Genomic DNA, 21,274 nt, shown 5'->3' with positions numbered 1-21,274 from the left:
TCAAACATTCTTTGAATCTCTAAATGCGGCAAACTTGGCGACTAGAGAGCTACCAATCACAACAACCGATGGAGTCATTGAGAGCATTGATTCAACAATGGACATACACAAACAGGAAAAAAGCACAGAAAACAACAACATTTTTAAGACCTACAGCAGAGAAGAAATTAGTCGACAACTTTGTGGACTCATTGACAGAAAATGTAATGAAATGTTTAATATTTTAGTTGCATTATAGTTTCTTAATAGTTTGTTTGTCATTGTTATACATATTAACAGTTTTACACTTAATCCGCAGGTAAAACCAATAAACGAGACCATGTTCGAAGTCGTTGAACTAACCAGATCATGGGTCATCAACCTCAAGGAGAAAACATGCAGTTGCAACAGATTCCAACTTGATGAGTTACCGTGTGCTCATGCGCTTCTTTGTTATAAAAGAGATGAACTTGAATGTTTACAACTACTGTTCAGGTTATTACACCACGCGAACATGGCTTGAAACATACAGCGGCTCAACATATCCGGTACACAATCACACAACTTGAGATGTGCCACAAAACATAAAAGATATCATTGTTCTGCCACCAAACCAAAAAATAAGATCTGGAAGACCAAGGAAACGAAGGTTTTTATCTGAATGGGATACAAAAAAACATAACAGGTGCAGCAAATGTGGACAACACGGACACAATCGAAAGACATGCAACAATCAAGCAATAAAATAGATACATATGAAATATTTGAATTGTTTAATTTTGTGTGCAAATTCAAACAGGTTGATCTGTGATGTTCTAAATACATGGGATTTCATTTTTATGAAATTTGAAACAGTTTTTTAATAGTTTCAAAATCGTTTTGTTACAGTTGTGACCCTTTGTAAATATTAAGTACTGGAATGACTTCTTCTTTACAGTTTTAAAGGCAGTCAGTCAAGAATTGATAAAACATAACTAAAATAAAGGGAAAAGGATTAATGGAATACGAAGAATAAAAATACATTAATAGCACAATTTAGAAAAAATAAAAACATTGTTTGTATTCAGTTGGTTAATAGTTTCTCCATAGTTGTGCGACCGTATATAAGAACTTGAACAATTAAAAAAAACAAACAACTTTGGGAAATACAAACCTATACAATAAAGATATTATAAGGAGTAAATGTCAAATATCCTAAAAGTTTTAAACTAGGTACATAGTATAAAATCAAATATAATACCTACATTCAACCAACAACACTAAAAATTGTCTGGTAATAGATTCAACAAATAACAAAAAAAAGCCACCAAATTAAAAGATTCTATTTCTTCAATTTAGATGCCTTAGAAGACTTGCTTTGCTTCTCATCCTCACTGTCAATGCTTTCGTCAATTTTCCTTTGGCCGTACGAGAAGAAAAGTGAAGCAAGTCGGGTACGATAAACTTCGATGTCAAAGTCTGCAGGGACATCCTTTCCGTGGATAAAGAATTCAGCAAAGGCAGCAACATATGCCCCGCAATCACTATTAAAAACAGAAGAAAAAGTAAACAGTTTAGAAACTAAAAAACAACATAAAAGAAACTTAAACGAAACACTCACTTCTTCTGCTGAGACGGAAGTCCACTAAGCTCCACGATTCTGAAGGGAGCTGTAGGGTCAGAAACTGAGGCAGGAGCTTGTGCCCTATTCTTCCAGAACCCAAGTAAATCGAAAAACAAAGGCAGCAACACGGAATAAGCCTTCATCGCATTCCTAGCTGCGGCATTCATCTTCGCGGTCCTCAAAGAATTGTACAGAAACAACGTCCCTTCGTTCAAGTCAAGACGCCCAAAAACCCAATGACTTTCCCTTCTTAAATTGATGATGAATAGCACATGATCGGCTTCATACCAAGGCTTGGAACAGGGAATGCGCATACCTCGGATGTAATGCGCTATTGGGTGGGCAGCGTGAATGTGTGACATCTTAGTCTTCATTGACTTGGCCTTGTTATATTTGTGGTACAATGCTTGGATGGAATCATCAAAGAGACAATCAGTAGTTGCGAAATTCAACGTCACAGCGGAAGAATATTTACCTTTTTTCCGAAGGTAATAGAATATGGTGTTCATATGCTGAGAAAAAAAACAACACAGAAACACAAATGAAAAGGTTGAACAACTGTAAAAAAACTGAAATGCAGTATCAAAACTTAAAAACATTTATAAAGCAACTGAAAACAAACTGTCATAACTACAATATAAATTGGAAACTTTACCGAGTCGTTCATAAACATGTCGCATGTAGCCAAATGATAAAACCAAGTTTTATCCTCAACATAATCAACACCTAGCCTAAAACCCGGGGTAAATTTCTTTGCGCCATCTTCATAACAATTATAATGCCTACAACAACAAAAAAACAGCAACAAAATAGCATTAAAACAGGAATAAAACTGAAAAATAAAACATAATACAAAAACAGATTTAATAAAAACAGTCACCTAGGATGTTTAAGCAATTCTTCACCAATCCAATCGTCAAATTTTGCCTCAATCTCGGTAGATACGGGATCAGCAAACGCATCACTAAGAGCATAAAGACCCTTCACATAAGTCACCATTTTGAAATCCCTATCATCCCCAGCTGATTGAGAACCGGAGGACATAAGCTCCATTGGAGTGCTCCCGACATCAGCAGACCCGAAATCAACAAATGGAGATTTCAAGGCCGGAGCACGCTTCCTCTTATCCAACAGAGGTGTATCAGAGATAGTGTCCTCAGTTTCTTCATCAGTATGAAGCGCATCTGACTTTTGACAACCAACATATGGATTGGGTGCGGGGACCTAAAAAAGAAAGAATGTATTAAAACAGTTGCAAAACAGACTAAAAACTATTGAGCAACAAAAAAAAAACCTATTTTTCTTGAAAACAATTAAAAATAAACTTACATGGATTTTACCAACAGCCTCCAAGCCAGCCAACACAACTTGATCATCATCTATTTCAAGCTGGCTCAACCCATCAAAGAAATCGTCCCCCTTCAATCGAGACTCATCGCCCTTCGGCTTCTCAACATCCTTAACATTTTTATCACTCCCTCCAACAGCCTCAGATGGATTCACATCAGCAACAGGAACAGCAGTAACAACCTTGTCAGCATCATCAGCATCCCCACCAACTTTAACCAACTCACCACCATCGTCGGAGTCGGAATCAATATTTTCTGGATCAGGCAATTACTTCTCATCATCCTCGGCATCATCATCATCATCATCATCATCAGCATCATCATCAGAATCTTGAGTTACTAATTCATCCGATGACTTTCCCTGTATCAACCAACATAAATGAAACTTAAATAAAACAGTAAAGAAACTTTAAAAAAAAATATGAAAAAACGTAAACAATAAAATATGAATAAATACCTCATCAGAAGGACGACGATGAATGGCATTAACCTTCTCCCTGATATCCTTAATTACAGTCATTACGGACTTGAAATTAAAATCAACAAAACACCTCAAAGAAATGAAGTCCTCGGCCAATGATGATTGATTCGAAATGACCATCTCCAACTTAGATTTCATCCAATCAATATCTGCTGAATCAGACTTCTTTGAAGATGACCCACCCTCAAAGGATTGCTTCGCTACACCACGGTCATCAATAGATTCATCGAGAAATAAACCGTCAAGTTGAAGCTGCTGCCTCTCTTCATCAGTAGGACGCATGTTTTTTATCTTCAACTGAACAGCATAATCAAACATAATATGAAAAAAATTAAAACAATTGGAAAAACCAAAAATTAACAACATAAATAAAACTGAAAAGAAACTGTAAAGAAACTGTAAATTACCTTGTCCAAAGGTAAATCAAAAATCTTGCCCTTCAAGTCTCGAAGAGTTGGATTTTTGGTGACGATGGTGTTGCTCCAGTTCAGAATCCTTGGAATAGAAGATGAAACTCTCTTACAGAAAGAGTTCACCATTGCAGGACAGCATTCATAAAACCAAACCGTGAAAACCCAAGGACATCCCAATGCCCTATACCAGCCATCATATTGGCCTCCCTTCTCTGCCTTTCTATTTTTCATAATGATCCCATGCTGGATCCTACCTTTGAATGAGTCAATTGTCAATTCAAATGATTCCCTACCCCAACAATACTCATCCCACCGACCGCTATCGACTACATCTAGATCAAACCTAGACACTTCTTTGTCAGGAGTATTGCTAAGAAGAAAACACTGAATGAAATACAAAACAGCCATTTTCAAACCAATAGACTCATCCAAACCCCACCGACTACCCAAAAAAGTATCCTCGATGGCTTTGTGGTCAATAGTTTTTACACCACGGAAACATGTTTCTACCAATTGATTTGTTTCCTGTGAAAACAACAACTTGTTGCAATCACCGAAACAATCTAATCCAGAAATCAAGTAAAATTCTTCGGCACTAAACCGTATGCAACGGCCAGCAACCTTAGCCCAAAACTCTTTAGGATTGGGCTGGAAAACTTCCCTTAGTAATAGACTATGTACGACTTGCGGATGAAAAACAAACTCAGGCATATCCAGAAAATGCCCAAACTGAGTTTGACGAAACAAAGAAAGCAAATTAACAGATAAAGTGTTCTTAATATTATCTATCACGGAATAAACACTGGTGCATACACACTTAGATCTATAAAAATCAGAAGGACTAAATTTGTAGTCCCAAACCTGCAACATAACGAAAATGGCCACAATAAATTATAAATCCTGAATAAAACAGTATGAAAACTGTAATACAACTATAAAAAAACTATCAATAACATACAACTACATAGAAAAAAACAGTAAAGACCTGAAATCGTTTTGAAACATAAAAAAAACAGTAAACAACTAACCCTAAAGGAAATCCAAAAATACAGTATGAAAACAACAATAAAACTATATAAAAACAATAAACAAACTACAAAACAGATACAACTATAGAAAAATGTAGAGAAAAGATTTGAAAATCGTTTTGAAACCTAAAATATAACAGCAAACAACTAAACCTAATGAAAATCGAAAACACATCAAAACATACCATTATCAAACTATTAAAAAACTTATAAGAAACTACAAACGACTGATTGAAAACACTAAAAACGAAAACAAAACACATAACCTGTAAGCACAAAAAAACACTGAAAATAAAGAAAACAAAACCAAATTAAAGAACAACACCCAGAGAAGAACCAAATGAAATGTTCAAAACCAACAATAAATAACTAAAAAATTTAAAAACATGAAACGAAATGTGCAAATGAAACCCTAAAATTACACAAAGCAGAATGAACATAAAAACGCCAAAATCTGGGAAAAGTTTAAATGAAGGAAAAGGGGGAAACGATAATGAAACTGAAAACCAACCTGAGTTCGATCTTCAGCAGATGCAAGAGTTTTTTTCCCAGAAATTTCTGGAACTGTGTGCTCCTCCAAGTTCAGCTTCGTTTTCTTCGAAGAATGGGGTCTCCCACGCTTGGGCATTGGAGCTTCAAAATCAGAATCATAATCTTCAATGATTGGGCGTTTACCCTTGGATTTGTTGGCCAACGATTTCTTGCCCATTTTTGATTTTTGTTTGAGAACTGGAGAAGGGGATGATGATGAACAAGTGATTGCCATCTTATAAATAAGATTGAAAAAAACTGAAACAGAGAGGGAAAAACAGTTGCTAAATCGTGGGCTAAGAGGAAGTTGAAAATTCGTGGATGAACAAAAAAGAAGAGGGAAAAACGTGATCAATAGTGGGTGGTTAATCTGATGAAGGGAGGTTACTTGTATTCAAATGAAGTTAGAAAACAGAAATGAAAAATCGAAAATGAAATGAAAAGAAAATGAAAAAAGAGAGGGAAGAGAGTAGGATTTGATTGATGATGGATGGGGAAAGCACACATGTATGTGCATGGAATGATGACTAAGTGGTATTTGTGTAATAAAACCAACATTGTAAGTAAAAATGTTGATATAGGCGTGTAGGAGTATTTTGGTAATAAAATGTGCAAAAGTGATTTTTCATGTAAAAATTTCTTAAAACAAAACAACATCGGGAAACACAAAAATAACAAGATATAAGAGTAAAATAAGAGTAAATAGTGTGAAGATTTCATGACACTACAAAAAATTTTATTTTTAGTCACAATAAAATTTGTGACTAAAAGTGAAAAAGTTGGAACTAATTATAAATCGAGTTATTTGCGGCATAACCTCCTTAAGTGGTCAGGTATTTACAACTAACCCCCAATTCTAAAATTTTTGTGGTAAAACCTCCTAAACTCAGCTTTTGTTAGCAGTTAGCCTTTTCCGTCTATTTTTGGGTGTTAAGTGACACGTTGGAATGTCTACGTGTACACAATGTACACGTGGCACAATTTAATTAGTCCACGTAATAAATATTTAAAATTATGTTAGAAAAATTAATAATAAACCCAAGATCAATTTGTGTATAACTTAGAACACATCAATAATGTATAATAATTAGGTATGTGTACTTAATTGATCCATAGCAATTACCTCAATTCGATCCATAGCAATTACTTCAATTCGATACTGCAATACTATTTGTTGACCGAGGTTTTCGGCAACCAATAAAATAATAATAGTTTAGAGAGCTATAAGAAATTAAGAGAGAGATTTTTACGTGGTTGGGGCGTTAATGAGCCTTAGTCCACGAGTCTGTGTATTTATGATAGTATTTAATACAGAGAATGTTCTTGGTGAGTTTTTACTCTTCTAGCACTTATGCAACCAAGAATTCTCGACCCCTCTTTAATGAGCTTTGGGGGGTATTTATAGTGTTTTTGTGGGGAGATCCCCAGAATTAAGGTACATGCATTTCTGTAATTATCAGTAAAGTTGTACATTCCCAATGAATATATCATGGGTAATGCATGGTCTAATCCCTAGGTGCTGTAGGGATTTTATGAGGGTAGTCCTTAATCCCCTTTGACTGATGTGATTCTTCACAGAGTAGCCGTCACTAGACTTTATTGGTCATAGCCTAGTAGGTACAGATTGGGGGTTGTGTCGTCAGACTTTATTGCGTGTGGCAGTTCCATACGCCTCCTCCCGTGCGGCATTAAATGCGAGATGACTGTTCAGAGGAAGCCTGACACCACTCGGAGATGCTTTGATGCCATCTTGCTCTTCGGGAGCATATGAGACTTTGCATGCCTTCTCCGGGAGGCATATCCACAGTTACCTTTTGCTTTATAAAGACTTAGCTTTTTAATTCAAATGCTAAACCCTTTCCTTCCACGTGTCATTGTACGGTTGGTCCACGTATTTTGGGCAAAATCAGGGGCAACATTTACCCCCTAAGCCTTGTTTAATTGTGAAGTGAACAAGGCTTGCTTAGATGCCTCCGGTTGGCTCCTCGATTTTTTGGCACGTGCTTTGGGCGCGTGAGGGTGTATTTAATGATCACCATTACTACAGCAATTCACTTTTTGCAGGCGTCGATTCGTTTCTTGTCCATTGATTGATACGGCGCATTAATGGGTGTCAGACGGACACTCAAGCGTTTCCCCCGCCTCGATGACGATCCAATCCGACCGTTGGATCTTGGGAATTCGAATCGTGTGCCTTCCCAGCCGTTCGATGGTAGCTGATCACAGCTGTTTCACATGTGTTTTGGCCTATAAAAGCCACCCTTCTCATTTCACTTGGTTACTTTCAGAATTTCGCCAAACTTTCTTAAGTTTTCCAAAGAAACAAAAAACCTTCAAACACCATAGATTTCTTACTTCTTTTCCTTCGTCGCTGCCAATCAACTCTTTACCGTCGATCAGCACCAACGCCCAGTTCTCAAGCTTTATGTAAGTTCTTCGCATTTTGTACTTTAGTTTATTGTTTGTGTACATCGCATGCTTTACTGTTCATCTGCTTTTTCTGGGTTTGATGTTTGAGTTTTCTGGGAATTTCCGTTTCGAGTTTTTGTGTAACACATTAGATTCCTCTTTTCTGGTGTTCGAGTTACTTCTATTCTACGTATTTTTTGTCAAGGACCCATCTTTTCTTCGCGTAATGACATTCAAGGGTTTAGAGTAGACTTTGTCTTCTCGGTTTTTTACCCCTTTTTGCTTTTCTTTGCTTATTCGTAATGTCACCATCTGTGGGATTCTTGCACCCGACTCTTGTCAAGGAAAACCTTCTAAGGCTTTCTTTTTGACAAGTGTCCGGAGGGGGCCTCTTTCCAGCGGTTAGGGGACCCCCATTCCCTTTTTTGACTTAGGGTTTGGTTTGGGGCCTGACTGCTGGATTTTTTCCATCTTTTTCAGAACTAAGATGTCTGCATCCGGTTCTAAATCCTCGAAGAAAGGAGGGAAACGTCCGGCCACCCTGGAGGAAGTTATGAAGGGTCCAGTGGCCCAGGAAGGGTACAAGTCCCGTGCTAACGGGTGGGAAGCGGCTGAGCTTCACTCTACCCTGACCTGCCCTCACCAGCTGGAACACATCGTGGTGGTGGCAGGTATCAAGCCTGCGACCTCCGGGACATACCACCGGCCGCCCCGGGATGCGGAGACGCCCAACCATAACTACAGGGGCTTCAGAGCCTGGAGTCAGACGCACTTGATGGCCGGGGCCATGCTTCCCCTTCAAGATTACTTTATAGATTTCCTTGTATTTGTCGGACTTGCGCCATACCAACTCATTCCTCAAGCTTACCGCCTGCTTTCAGGCTTATTTATTTTTTACTCTGCCCGGAGCTGGGGCTCTCCCAGTCCAGCAGAGATTCTGTATTTTTATGAACTCGTTTCCATCCCTAAAAAGGGAGATAAGTTTAAGGACGGTTTTTACGGTCTCCGGGCCCATCCTTTGAATGAGGGCCCGGTCCCTTTTAACTATCAGAAGCATGTGAAGGAATACCATCACCGCTTCTTCTTCTCCTCCGGGTTCCAGGCTGTGGAGCATCCGGAGCTTCTCACGGAGTGGGTTAGGATCCCTCCTTATGCGCAGACTGAACCTACTCAGCTTTTCCTCCAACAGGCTAAGACCTTCGCCACATACGACAAGAAGGCCCTCTACGTCAGGGAGTTGGTCACGACGGAGCACTGTTGGAAGGCCAAGCTGATCCAGGGGCATTAGTCGGTGGACGACTCCAACCTTTCTAAAGTCTTCTGCCCAAATGTGAGGGTTCTGGCTGCAGAGATGGTACTTCGGGATGATATCATCGCCACGACGGAAGATAAGTACCAGAAATACCTCTTCCAAAAGGAACAGGAGCGGGCTTATAATAAGGCCCAGGTGGCCGCCGGAAGGCCCCTTCGTATTGGGAGCCCGGTGGAGCGAAGGACCCCCAGACCAAAGCCTGTGGTCTCAGTGCCGAACACAGGGGCTCCCGATGCCAGCACTTCGGGTGCTGGTAAGTCCCTTTTAATGATACACTATGTCCCTTCCGTCCGTGAGTATGCTAGCCTTAGGCTTATAGGGTTCAATGAACGTCTCCATAGGTTTAAGATGCCTTCCACTCGGTGGGGGGATCATGCCAAAGAGTATTATTTCTCTCACTTAGGCGATTATTTAGGTCGGTCCCGGATGGGTCTTGGACCTTCGGCGCCCATACTCTTGGACCCTTCAGCCTATTTATCCTCTAGCTGGTTCCGCCCATCGGACAGCTATCTCGGGGATGATGCAGCCAGTGTTAAGATTCGGGACTTTGCTAGGGCCAAATTAGAGAGTCAGGGTAGGGCTAGCTTGATTGCTTTTTGTTAAGTGTGCGTTGCTTTCACGGATATTCTAACACTGAACCTTTTTCTCTTGTTGCAGCAGCCGTTCCCATGGACGAAATCTTGGCCACTCTTGGTGGAGCCCACAGTCCTGATGTTTCCCCTCCTCCTACTTCTTCCCAGTTGGTCACTCCCGGGAAGGCTTCTTCTAGCACCCCTTCGGGTCCTATTGTCTTAGTGGACGAGGAGGAGGCACTTCTTGAGGAAGCTGAAGAAGGTGAAGAAGAGCAAGAGGTTTCTCTTGTGCGCAAGCGCAAGGGCAAGATGGTAGAAAAGGAGCCTCTTAAACACCCCCGGAGGGTGGACACTCCGGCCCCGAGTCATGACTCCGGGATCCCCTCCGAGGTGGAGGAATACGCAGTGCCTCTCGGCATTGTGTTGACTCCGATTCCTGGAGACAAGGAGAGGAAGAATCTTCGGATAGCCAAGCACAACTATGCCCTTGATGAATACACCCGGGGGCATGCCGAAGTGGAGGCCTTGAAGAGGGTCCTACGGAAGGAGCAGCAAAATGTCCTCAATGCGGAGGACTTCCGGAATCCGTGGGACCTGAATATGGATCCGCTAACGGACTGGTTTAATCGCTTCCTGGGGCCCACCTTGGCTCTTTTTGCCGCGGAGATGACCAGCGAGTATGTGTCCCACATGACTCAATTCCTGCCCAAACGGTACGCTGCTTGTGCATCCTTGAACTCCGTCTACCAAGTTCAAGACATCAGCAACGCCATGGCCGCGGTAAGCACTTGATTCATTTCTTTCCTCAATATTTTGTCTAAGGCATTTGATCTCACTCTTTTCTCCTTTTTCAAATTTCTGCAGAGACCAGCCGCCTCTCCAGGACCATCGTCAATCATGGCTTCGTCCTGTTTGAATTCGGGGGCATAGACGAGGTCGTGAGGATTCTGCGAGACCTGTCCGCTGAGAGGCGGGCGATCCAAGAGGAGGCTGAGCGAAAAGAGGCCCTCGCTAAGGCGAAGCTCGAGGAGGAGGCCAAACAGAGGGAAGCCCAGGCGGAGGCGATGCTCCGAGAGGAGGTCCTGCGGAGGGATAGGTTGGAGGCGAGACACCAGGAGGCGCTGAGGGTGGAGGGCGAGGCCACTGCCAAGGCCAAGCGCGAGCTTCAAGAGGCTAAGGAGGCCATGGATGAGATGGCCGCCAAGGTGAGGTCCTTAGAGGAGTTGCACCAGGCAGACTTGCAGTCCAGGGCTAACTTGGCCGTGGAGATGAAGGAGCTAAAGGACTTCAGAGATCAAGCCTTAAAGAAGGCTAAAAGAGATGAGCTCCTGTCCCCTGTCTCTTGTAAGCGTTGTGTCAAGCGCTTCGATGATGACGTCTATATGGCCTGGTCGACAAATGGCCAGAGTATCAAGCTTGACTTCTACCCCAAACCTGAGGAGGTTATTGCCGAATTCCAGGAGAAGAAGAAGAAACTTGATGCTATGCTTGAAGTGCGTACAGGTCCTCGCCTTCCTCCTCGCATTGACTAGGCTGCTTGAGTCCAGCCCACTTCTCCAAGCTTTTTCTCATTCATTTTTTTTGTTTACAGCTATTTTTCTTTTATTTAAGACAATCTTTAACTTAATAGCTGCTTTATTTTTTAAGGGGAGACAATGATTAAGGTCCGTCCCCGGGCCCTTTGCATATATTCTTTCTCTTTTTTTTTTGACCTGCCCTTAGGGCTAGGATTTTTATATACATGATCTTTTTTGATGCATATATATTTTTTTTCTTTTGGACCTGCCCTTTGGGTCAGGATATTTATATATATGATCTTTTTTTGATGCATATTTTTTCTTTTGGACCTGCCCTTTAGGTTAGGATATTTTGTTTTTACTTTTGGCCTGTTTTACATCTGTCCGTGTGGTATGCCTTAGTACCCCCCTGAGTGGCATAAAAACTTTGCTTTTAAGGCACTCAGTTTTATTTAAAATTTGGAGGTTGCATACACTTAGATGGTACAAATCCTTTAAACAAAGCCTAAGTTAACATATTTGGACTATTGGTAGTATTTTCAGAGGTGATCGGCGTTCCAGGCCCTTGGCACAATGGTTCCATCCATCCTTTTTAGCTTATAGGTTCCAGAGCCGATTTCATCCTCGATTTCATATGGCCCTTCCCAATTTGGCCCAAGTACCCCCACTCCGGGTTCTTGGGTGGCTGGGAAGACTCTTCTTAAGACCATATCCCCAATAGCGAATTTTCTGTTTTTAACTTTGGAGTTAAAATATTTGGTCACCTTCTTTTGATAAGCTGCCATTCGTATTTGCGACTCATCCCGGAGCTCTTCAACCTGATCCAGCGCTTCCTGTAATAAAGCTTGGTTCGTAGCTGGATCATAAGTCGTTCTCCTACGGGACGGGAATAACGTTTCTACCGGGACCATTGCTTTACAACCGTACGCCATTGAAAAAGGCGAGTGGCCGGTCGTGGTTCTTGGGGTCGTCCGGTAGGCCCATAAAACTCTTGGCAACTCTTTGGGCCAGTTGTTTTTGTAGGCCAACAACTTTTTCTTCAGGGTGACCTTTAGAATTTTGTTGATTACTTCTGCTTGTCCGTTTGTTTGCGGTCTTGCCACCGCGGAGAAGCTTTTAACGACTCCGTGTTGGTTGCAGAGGTCAGTGAATTCTTCGCAATCAAATTGCTTTCCATTGTCAGGGACTATTTTGTGAGGAAAGCCATATCGACACACTATGTTTTTTATAACAAAGTCTATTGCTTTTTTAGCAGTTATAGTCTTCATTGGCTCAACCTCCGTCCATTTGGTGAAGTAGTCTACTACTACTATTGCATACTTTACTCATCCCTTTCCTGTTGGTAGGAGCCCAATAAGATCTATTCCCTAGACCGCGAAGGGCCAGGGGCTAGTCATCAGGGTAATCTCATTGGGAGGAGCTCTCGGTATGTTCGCAAACCTTTGGCACGAATCACATTTCTGGACGTAGTCTATGCAATCTTTTTTCATTGTTGGCCAGAAGTACTCTTGTCTCAATATTTTCTTTGAGAGACTTAGTCCTCCTGTATGATCTCCACAGAACCCTTCATGGACCTCTAGCATAATTTGCCTAGCTTCAGGGTCCGATCCACACCTTAAGTAAGGCATGTTGAGTCCTCTTCGGTAGAGAATTTTATCCATCATTACATAACGGTGAGCTTGATACTGAATCTTTCTGGACAGTGCCCTTTCTTGGGGCAACTCACCTTTCGTTATGTATTCTATGATGGGGACCATCCAGTTGGGTTCTTGCCCAACCGTTGTTATGGCCTCTTTTATTTTGATGCTTGGCTCTGCCAAGCGTTCCACGGGTACTACCCCCAGTTCCTCAATCTCACTGTCTGAAGCTAATTTAGCCAGACAGTCCGCGTGAGCGTTCTTTTCCCTGGGGATTCTTTCTACTTTATAATCCGTGAACTCGTGGAGCAGTTACCGGACTATCGCCACATACGCGGCCATTCTTTCGCCGCGCATCTGATACTCTCCCGACACCTGGTTCACGACCAGTTGGGAGTCGCTGTAGACTTCTACTCTTTTGGCCCCCACAACCTTTGCTAACCTCAGCCCTGCTATCAAGGCTTCATACTCGGCCTCGTTATTTGAAGCCGAGAAGTCGAACCGTAGGGCTGACTGGAGTCGAAGTCCACTCGGAGATATCATTGCAACCCCCGCTCCGGATCCATTTTCGTTGGAGGCTCTGTCCACAAATACTTTCCATGCTGGGACCGACGGTGCCGGTATGTTCGCGGTTGCTTCGGCTTCATTACATTCGGTGATGAAGTCTGCTAGCGCTTGCCCCTTTATGGAAATATGGGGTACGTAGCGTAAGTTGAATTGACTTAACTCCATTGCCCATTTGAGGAGCCTTCCGGACGCCTCTGGCTTTTGTAGGACTTACCGGAGTGGGTGATTGGTCAACACCTTGATTGGGTGAGCTTGGAAATAAGGCCTCAACTTTCTTGAGGCCATTAGGAGGCAAAAAACCAGTTTTTCAATGACCTGGTACCGCGTCTCTGCCCCTATCATGTGCTTACTGACGTAGTACACGGGATGCTTAGTTTTCTCTTCTTCCCGGACTAAGGCCGCGCTGACCGCATGCTCGGAGACGTCCAAGTACAGGAACAAGTCCTCTCCGAGAACGGGTTTTGACAGGATTGGGGGCTTGGCCATGTGCTCTTTCAGTTTTTTGAATGCCTCCTCGCACTCGTCAGACCATTCAAACTTCTGGCACTTCTTCAGAATGTTGAAGAAGGGAATGCACTTATCTGTGGACCGGGAGATAAAACGGCTCAGGGCAGCAACCTTTCCGGTTAGGCTCTGCACGTCTTTGTGTTTCTTGGGGGATGGCATGCTCAGAAGAGCTTGAATTTTTTCTGGGTTTGCCTCAATCCCTCTCTGACTGACAATGAAGCCCAGGAACCTCCCTGATTTGACCTCGAAAGTGCATTTCTTTGGGTTGAGCTTCATTTCGTATCTCCAGACCACTTCGAAACATTCTGCTAAGTCGTCCGCGTGGCTATTGCACGCCTTAGACTTGACTAACATGTCGTCTACGTACACCTCCATGTTTCGCCCCAGGAGGCCTTTAAACATCCGGTTAACCATTCTTTGATAGGTTGCACCAGCGTTTTTCAATCCGAAAGGCATGACTAGGTAGCAGTATACCCCCTTATCGGTCCTGAAGCTAGTGCACTCTTAATCTGCTGTGTGCATCTTTATTTGGTTATAACCGGCGTACGCGTCCATGAAGGACAGTAGCTTGAATCCGGAGGTGGCGTCTACCATCTGGTCGATCCTGGGCAGAGGGAAACAGTCTTTTGGGCAAGCTTTGTTTAGATTAGTGAAGTCTATAAAAACTCGCCAGGTCTCGTTAGGCTTCGGCACCAGGACCGGATTGGCTAGCCATTCCGGGTAGTAAACATCGCAGATCATACCGCTTGTTAATAGCTTGTCCACCTCTTTTTCTAAGGCTTCGGCCTTCACTGAGTCGAGGGGATGTCGTTTCTGCTGGACCGGTGGCATGTCCGGGTTGACATTGAGGACATGGGTGATGACGTGGGGACTTATGCCAGTCATGTCCTCCTGGCACCATGCGAAAACGTCAATGAGACCCTTCAGTGTCTTTATTATTTTTTCTTTTTCCTCCGGGTCTAGGCTCTATCCTAGCCGGAGTACTTTGGTAGAGTTGAGGTCGCACACTGATATCTCCTCGACATCCTCCATTGGTTCTAAGATTTTTTCGGATCCCACACGAGGATCCAACTCGTCTTCTTCAGCCATTTCTGGCTCAATAGTTTCTCGGACCATCAGCACGGGTAGGTGGGTAGCAACATTATAGCATTGCCTCGCCTCCCTTCGATTTCCTCTCACCGTCCCTATCCCAGCTTCCTGGGTTGGGAATTTCAGGCATAAGTGCCGTATTGATGTGCCTGCGCCAAAGTCCACCAAGGCCGGTCGGCCGAGGATTGCGTTGTAGGTTGTCGGGCAGTCCACCACCACGAACGTGCAGTTTTTGAAAGTGCTCTGGGGCGTGTCTGGGCACAAGGTGACTGAAAGCCTCACTTTTCCCATTGGGATAAGTGTTGTTCCATTAAACCCCGTGAGTTGGGAACCACTTGGTGAGAGGTCTCGGTCCGTCAGGCCTATTGCAGTAAAGGCCTCTTTGAACAGCAAATTCACGGAACTCCCGTTGTCGATCAGGACTCTGGCCACCACCTTATTGGCAATGGGGGTCTCTATGACCAACGGGTCATGGTGAGGAAAACGCACTGTCTTAGCGTCTTCCTCCGTGAATGTAATGGGTTGATCCATCAGCCTGGGCCTTTGAGCTGGGAGTTGAGTAACTTCCCAAACCTCATCGTGTTTCACGACCCCTGCGTACCGCTTCAGCTCCTTGTGGGTGGTCCCTCCGATGTGGGGTCCTCCCGAGATCATAGCCACTCTCCTGTAGGTCTAGGTGGCAGGCCGGGAATATGCTGAGCATCTCCGGGGGGAGCAACTGGAGCCAATACCTCTGCTGCACCCCCTAGTGCTACTTGTGGCAAAGTTCCAGCCGCCTGACCCGGGTTGAGGTGAGGCAACCGATTCTTGATCCACTTGTAGAGGTGTCCTAATCGGATTAAGTTTTCGATCTCGTCTTTGAGATTTTTGCATTCATTGGTGTTGTGCCCAATGTCGTTATGGTACTCACATCTCTTGTTGGGATCCCTCCGGGAGCTGTCTTTGTACAAAGGAGGCGGTCTCCGGTAGTGCGTATTTTGCCTAGTAGCAAAGTACACACGTTCTTGGGAGTCCGTTAACTCCGTGTACTGGGTATATAGAGGAGTATACCCCTTTTCTGTCATTTTTCCTCCGTCCGAGTGCTGCCTTTGGAGGACCTTTTACTCCTCGAGCCCTAGGAAGGACCGGCTAGGCTGGCTGTCAGAGCGGAGTGCGAGGGGGCTTGTCCATTTATCCCTGAGGGATTTCCAAAATGGGACGATGCAGGGGCCATGGCCTGGCCTGTTGGAATTTATTTTACCAGGATCTTAGATCTACTCACAAGTATGTTTATTAACATCCTAAATAAGAACTTTCTAAAACGATAAATTAAACACATATAAAGTTAAGAAACCGTACATTGGGTGCAGCGGAATTAAATGACTCATTCCGTTCAGATCTCTAACCCTTGTATCCTTTCTGTAGCAGAGTATTATCAAGATCTGAACCTGGATCTCTTTCTCTGAATCCTTGATGCTGAATCTCCTTTGCTGATGATCTTTCTTCACGATCTTCCTCACTATGATTGAGGTATTGCTTGCTGTGTGTGGGCACTACTCTAATCACTAGGGTAAGTTCGAAAATCAAAGGATGAAGAGAGAGAGTGAGTGGCGGCTAGGGAAGAGAGATAGGAGGCTCAGGTTTTTCTGATTCAGAAAGTGTAAAGTGTAATTTTCTTGAAGCCTTCACTATCTATTTATAGCATTCCACTAGGGTTAGGTTTGAATTATTTGGCATTAAAATAATGAAAATATCAACTTAAAAAGCCTACAAAGGTGGCCGGCCATGGCTTAGTGGATTGGGCCTTGCTTTTTGCAATTTTGCAATTTTAACACCTTTTGTATCTGATTTTCTCAAAAATGCCAATTTCCTAATTCAACCATTTAAATGCCAATTCTAACTATTTAATAACTATAAATAATTATTAAATAATATTGTCATTTATCATATTTATTAATTGAACCACACAAAGTATCATAATTAACAAATATGCCCCTATTAACTCTTTCTTTACAATTTCGCCCTTACTTAGTGAAAATTTCACAAATAGACATAGTCTAACTTGTGAATTATAATTGATTAATCAAAACCAATTACATGAGTCTTACAAACAATATTATCTCAACTAGTGCGGGGACCATGGGTCTATATAACCGAGCTTCCAATAAGTAGATCAAGAATTTAGCACTAAAATTCACTAACTTATTAATTCTTCGTTGAATCCACGCATAGAACTTAGAATTGCACTCTCAGTATATAGAATGCTCTATATGTTCCACCATATAGACACATCATTAGTTATCCATTATTATAATCCTAATTTGATCAATGATCCTCTATATGAATGATGTTCTACCTTTGTAAAGGGATTAGATTACCGTAACACCCTACTATGTATTTTATCCTCAAAACACTTGACCCCGTATAAATGATATTTCAGCTTATGTGAAATGAGATCTCCACCATTTATTTTCGTTTGGTCAAGCTCGAAGGAGATCATCCTTTGCTTACTATTCGCCAGATAGAAGCTATAGATTCCTTGTTTATGCTAGCGCTCCCACTCAATTGCACTACCGTGTTCCCAAAATGTACGTATCACCCTGACCTAAAAGTAGGCTTAACTAACAAATCAAAGAACACGAATAGCCTTTCAAGATTGAGCCTAATCATAACAGGATTAAGATCATTTGATCTAGGATCAACTTGGCGATATTGACTTGAATAGATTTTACGGTAAGTTTAATTAAATCTAAGTCAAAGTTCAATATCGGTCTCTTCCGATGCATACTCAATGCATCCAACCTGAGCTTTACTTTAACCAATGTTCTGGAAAGAACATAGTATTTCTCCAAATACAAGTAAACTCTTGTTGTAGATTATCATATCAGTAAAACCCTGTGTCTGATAAATCTAGGAAACTTTATTCACATAGTCATGTTTACTTTCCAATGTGATGACAGCACAATAAACATGATCAAGTATGTGAAAAGGGTTTAAGATGAATTTATAAATCAAATAGACAAGCAATTGATAAAGTGAACCAAAACATACACAAATGAATGAAAAATACTTCTGTTTCTTTATTGATGTTGAAAAAAATAGATTACATTGAAATGGAGTTTTATTTAGGGCATAAAACCTAGCAAACTCCCACTTGCACTAATATAAAACTAATTAGTACATATCAATTAATCCTAAATTCTGACGGTGCTTTTCAAAGGCTGTCACGGCCAGGACTTTGGTAAATGGATCAGCTAGGTTGTCCTCTGTGTCAACTTTCTCAACTAGTACATCCCCTCTTGCCACGTATTCTCTGATAATGTGATACTTCCTTTCAATGTGTTTGCTTCTCTTGTGGCTTCGAGGTTCTTTACTGTTTGCTATTGCTCCATTGTTATCACAGAGTAGTACCAGAGGTTTTTCCATTCCAGGAACAACACCTATGCTGGTGAAGAACTTTCTTAGCCAGACAAGTTCTTTAGCAGCTTCGGCTGCTGCTATGTATTCAGCTTCCATAGTTGAGTCCGATATCGCGGTTTATTTAGCACTTCTCCAAACCACTGCTCCACCCCCAAGAGTAAATACCATCCCAGATGTAGATTTCCTGTCTTCAAGACTTGCCTGGAAATCTGAATCAGTGTAGCCTATGGGATTTAAAGCACCACCCTTGTAGACTAACACAAGATTCCTTGTACTCTTTAAGTATTTCAGAATATACTTAACTGCATTCCAATGTTCTTGTCCTGGATTAGACTGATACCTGCTCACGATTCCAACAGCATAACAGATGTCAGGTCTAGTGCATACCATTGCATACATTAGACTTCCAACTGCTGAGGCATAGGGAATTTTCGCCATGTCCTCTATCTCTTGAGGATCAGTCGGTGACTGTTCCTTAGATAGACGAATACCATATCTAGAAGGCATGTTTACCCCATTGGTGTTGTTCATGGAGAATCTCTCTAAGACTTTGTCTATGTAGGTTGTTTGAGAGAGAGCAAGAGATCTGTTCTTCCAGTTTCTAATAATCTGAATACCAAGAACATAGGCTGTTTCACCCAAATCTTTCATATCGAATTGAGTGTTGAGCCATTCCTTGATGTGAGTCATTTTCTTGACATTGTTTCCAATGATCAAAATGTCATCAACATAAAGGACCAAGAATACTACTATTTGGTCTTCCTTGAGTTGGTAAACACAAGGTTCATCTTCATTCTGAAGAAAGCCGTAGGTCTTGATGATTTCATCAAACCTTTTGTTCCATGAGCGAGAAGCTTGCTTAAGTCCATAGATAGACCTGTTTAACTTGCAAACTTTCTTTTCCTGCCCAGGAAGAACATAACCTTCTGGTTGCTCCATATAGATGGTTTCTTCAAGTACCCCATTAAGGAAGGCAGTCTTGACATCCATTTGCCAGATTTCATAATCGAAAGCAGCAGCTATGGAGAGAAGAATTCGGATGGATTTGAGCATTGCAACAGGACTAAAAGTTTCCTCATAGTCCACGCCTTCTCTTTGGGTATAACCCTTGGCTACAAGTCTAGCTTTAAAAGTTTTGACTTCGCCTCCAGCTCCTCTTTTCTTCTTGTAAACCCACTTGCATCCTATCGGATGATAGTCGTCAGGTGCGTCTACATATTCCCAGACTTTGTTCTTTTTCATGGAATCCATTTCTGAATCCATGCCGGCTGACCATCGTTTCCGTTGCGGACTAGCCATTGCCTGTTTATAGGTTAATGGATCGTCATCAATACCGTCACCTACGACCATATTGATTTCACCATCCAAGCCATAACGAGCAGGTTTTGTTGAAACCCTCCCACTACGACGAGGTACGGTTGTCTTCTGAACAGAAACTTTAGTAGTAGATTTCTCAGTTTGTTCAACTGAGGGAGTGGGATTGTCCTCTTCACGTGTGGAAGAGAACGGAACATTGGAAGGACTTATATCTGAAAGCATTTCCTCCAACACTACTTTACTTTGTGATTTGAAATTCTTAATATAGTCATCTTCAAGGAAAGTGGCATTTGTATAAACAAACACTTTATCATCCTTGCGACTATAAAATAGTCCACCCCTAGTCTCTTTAGAATTACCGACAAACATGCAAACTTCAGTACGTGACTCAAGTTTGCCGTCTTTCTTTCTTAAGACATGAGCAGGGCACCCCAGATTCTGTAATGGCGTAAACTAGGTGTACGACCAATCCATAGTTCTAAGGGTGTCTTAGGGATTGATTTAGATGGAACAACATTTAAAATGTCGGTTGCCATCTGAATTGCATATCCCCAGAAGGACGTAGGTAGATGTAAAGACCGCTTAGTTTAATTTGGAAATTAGCAGTTAATCACGTTTAATTATGAAATTATTTATAGCTATTTAAATAATTTATTATACTGTTATTATTGAATTCAGAGATGCATTTTTATGTCATGTAGTAGTTTTCATAATTTTGCATTCCGGTGCCCGGTATTTTGGAACTCGGTGTTTGGCTCAGTAAAAATCACAACTTAGTATGTTAGTAGTTTGGGACGGTTTATTAGACATTGGGAATGGCTGGGAATTTAGAATTTCCCAAAAATACCCCTTTAGTGTTATTTATGTGATTTTAGTGTGGAGGGGCAAAATGGTCTTTTTGCCCCATTATTATTTTGTCTTCTAGTGATTTTAATAATTGAAAATTATATGTTTAATTGATTATTATTTGGCTGAAGTTAAATGTGTTAAGTGCCTTAAATTCCATTTTATTCATATTTTCAACACTTAGAAAAAAATAGAAAAATTTCAAAAAAAAAAAACACTCTCTCTTTTCCTCTTCTCTTTTCGGCCCTCTTGGAGCAGCAAGAAGCTGGCCATTTTCTTGGGATTTTGCTTGTGATTTCATCTCTCTTTAAGGTTCAATTCAAGCTAGGTTAGCTCCTCTTCCTTTCTTCTTAAAAAATTGTTGAATTTTGATAAAATTAGTGTGATGCATGCATGATTAATTGAGGTTGTTGCTGCTGTGATTTTGTTGTTGATTTCTGAGATTTAAACATGTTTATTAGAGGTTAATTAAGCTACTTGTGGTGCTTGATAGTTAGGTTGTTTAAAGTTATGAATTTTCTATGCTAAAACTATGGTTTTCAAAGAGAATTAGTTAAAATTTGTTGCTGTGATGTTGTTGAAGTTTGTAGTTGTTTTCAGAGGCTAATCTATGCATGTTTAAGTAGGTTTGGACTGGTTTGATTGCATGTTATTTAGGTTTAATCAAGTTTGAGTTTAAAACTCAAAGCTTGAGCTTTAATGGTGATTTTTGTTTATG

General features: G+C 41.6%; 1 protein-coding gene and 1 long non-coding RNA gene across 3 annotated transcripts; one reads left to right on the top strand and one right to left on the bottom strand.

Annotated features, from left to right (window-relative positions):
• Positions 1-79: 79 nt before the first annotated feature.
• On the top strand, positions 80-844 carry LOC133033640 (uncharacterized). Its single transcript, XR_009685780.1, has 2 exons — positions 80-203; positions 299-844. It is a non-coding gene; the product is annotated as an uncharacterized LOC133033640 (long non-coding RNA).
• Positions 845-1,017: 173 nt separating this feature from the next.
• Positions 1,018-6,152, bottom strand: LOC133033639 (uncharacterized). 2 transcript variants are annotated; one of them, XR_009685779.1, is made up of 3 exons: positions 3,820-6,152; positions 2,238-3,709; positions 1,018-2,094 (listed from the first exon to the last, which is right to left on the bottom strand). XR_009685779.1 is itself a non-coding variant. In XM_061108632.1 (2 exons), exons 1-2 carry the CDS (start codon positions 4,693-4,695, stop codon positions 3,341-3,343), a joined length of 1,245 nt encoding a protein of 414 aa, XP_060964615.1. In that variant the 5' UTR covers positions 4,696-6,152; the 3' UTR covers positions 1,018-3,340. The 2 variants fall into 2 exon arrangements, 1 of the variants encoding a protein (XP_060964615.1); XM_061108632.1 differs by having other exon boundaries at positions 1,018-3,709.
• Between the last annotated feature and the right edge of the window lie 15,122 nt (positions 6,153-21,274).

This window comes from Cannabis sativa, chromosome 1 (genome assembly GCF_029168945.1).
Source record: "Cannabis sativa cultivar Pink pepper isolate KNU-18-1 chromosome 1, ASM2916894v1, whole genome shotgun sequence".
NCBI lineage: Eukaryota > Viridiplantae > Streptophyta > Magnoliopsida > Rosales > Cannabaceae > Cannabis > Cannabis sativa.
The sequence above is the reverse complement of the archived record's forward strand: the minus strand, read 5'-3'. Positions and strand labels throughout refer to the sequence as shown.

Coding starts and splice junctions, on each gene's coding strand:
- LOC133033639 (XM_061108632.1), bottom strand. CDS start 4,695: ATGTTGCAGGTTTGGGACTACAAATTTAGTCCTTCTGATTTTTATAGA. Junction 3,710..3,819: donor TTGATTTACCTTTGGACAAG/GTAATTTACAGT, acceptor TATGCTGTTCAG/TTGAAGATAAAAAACATGCG.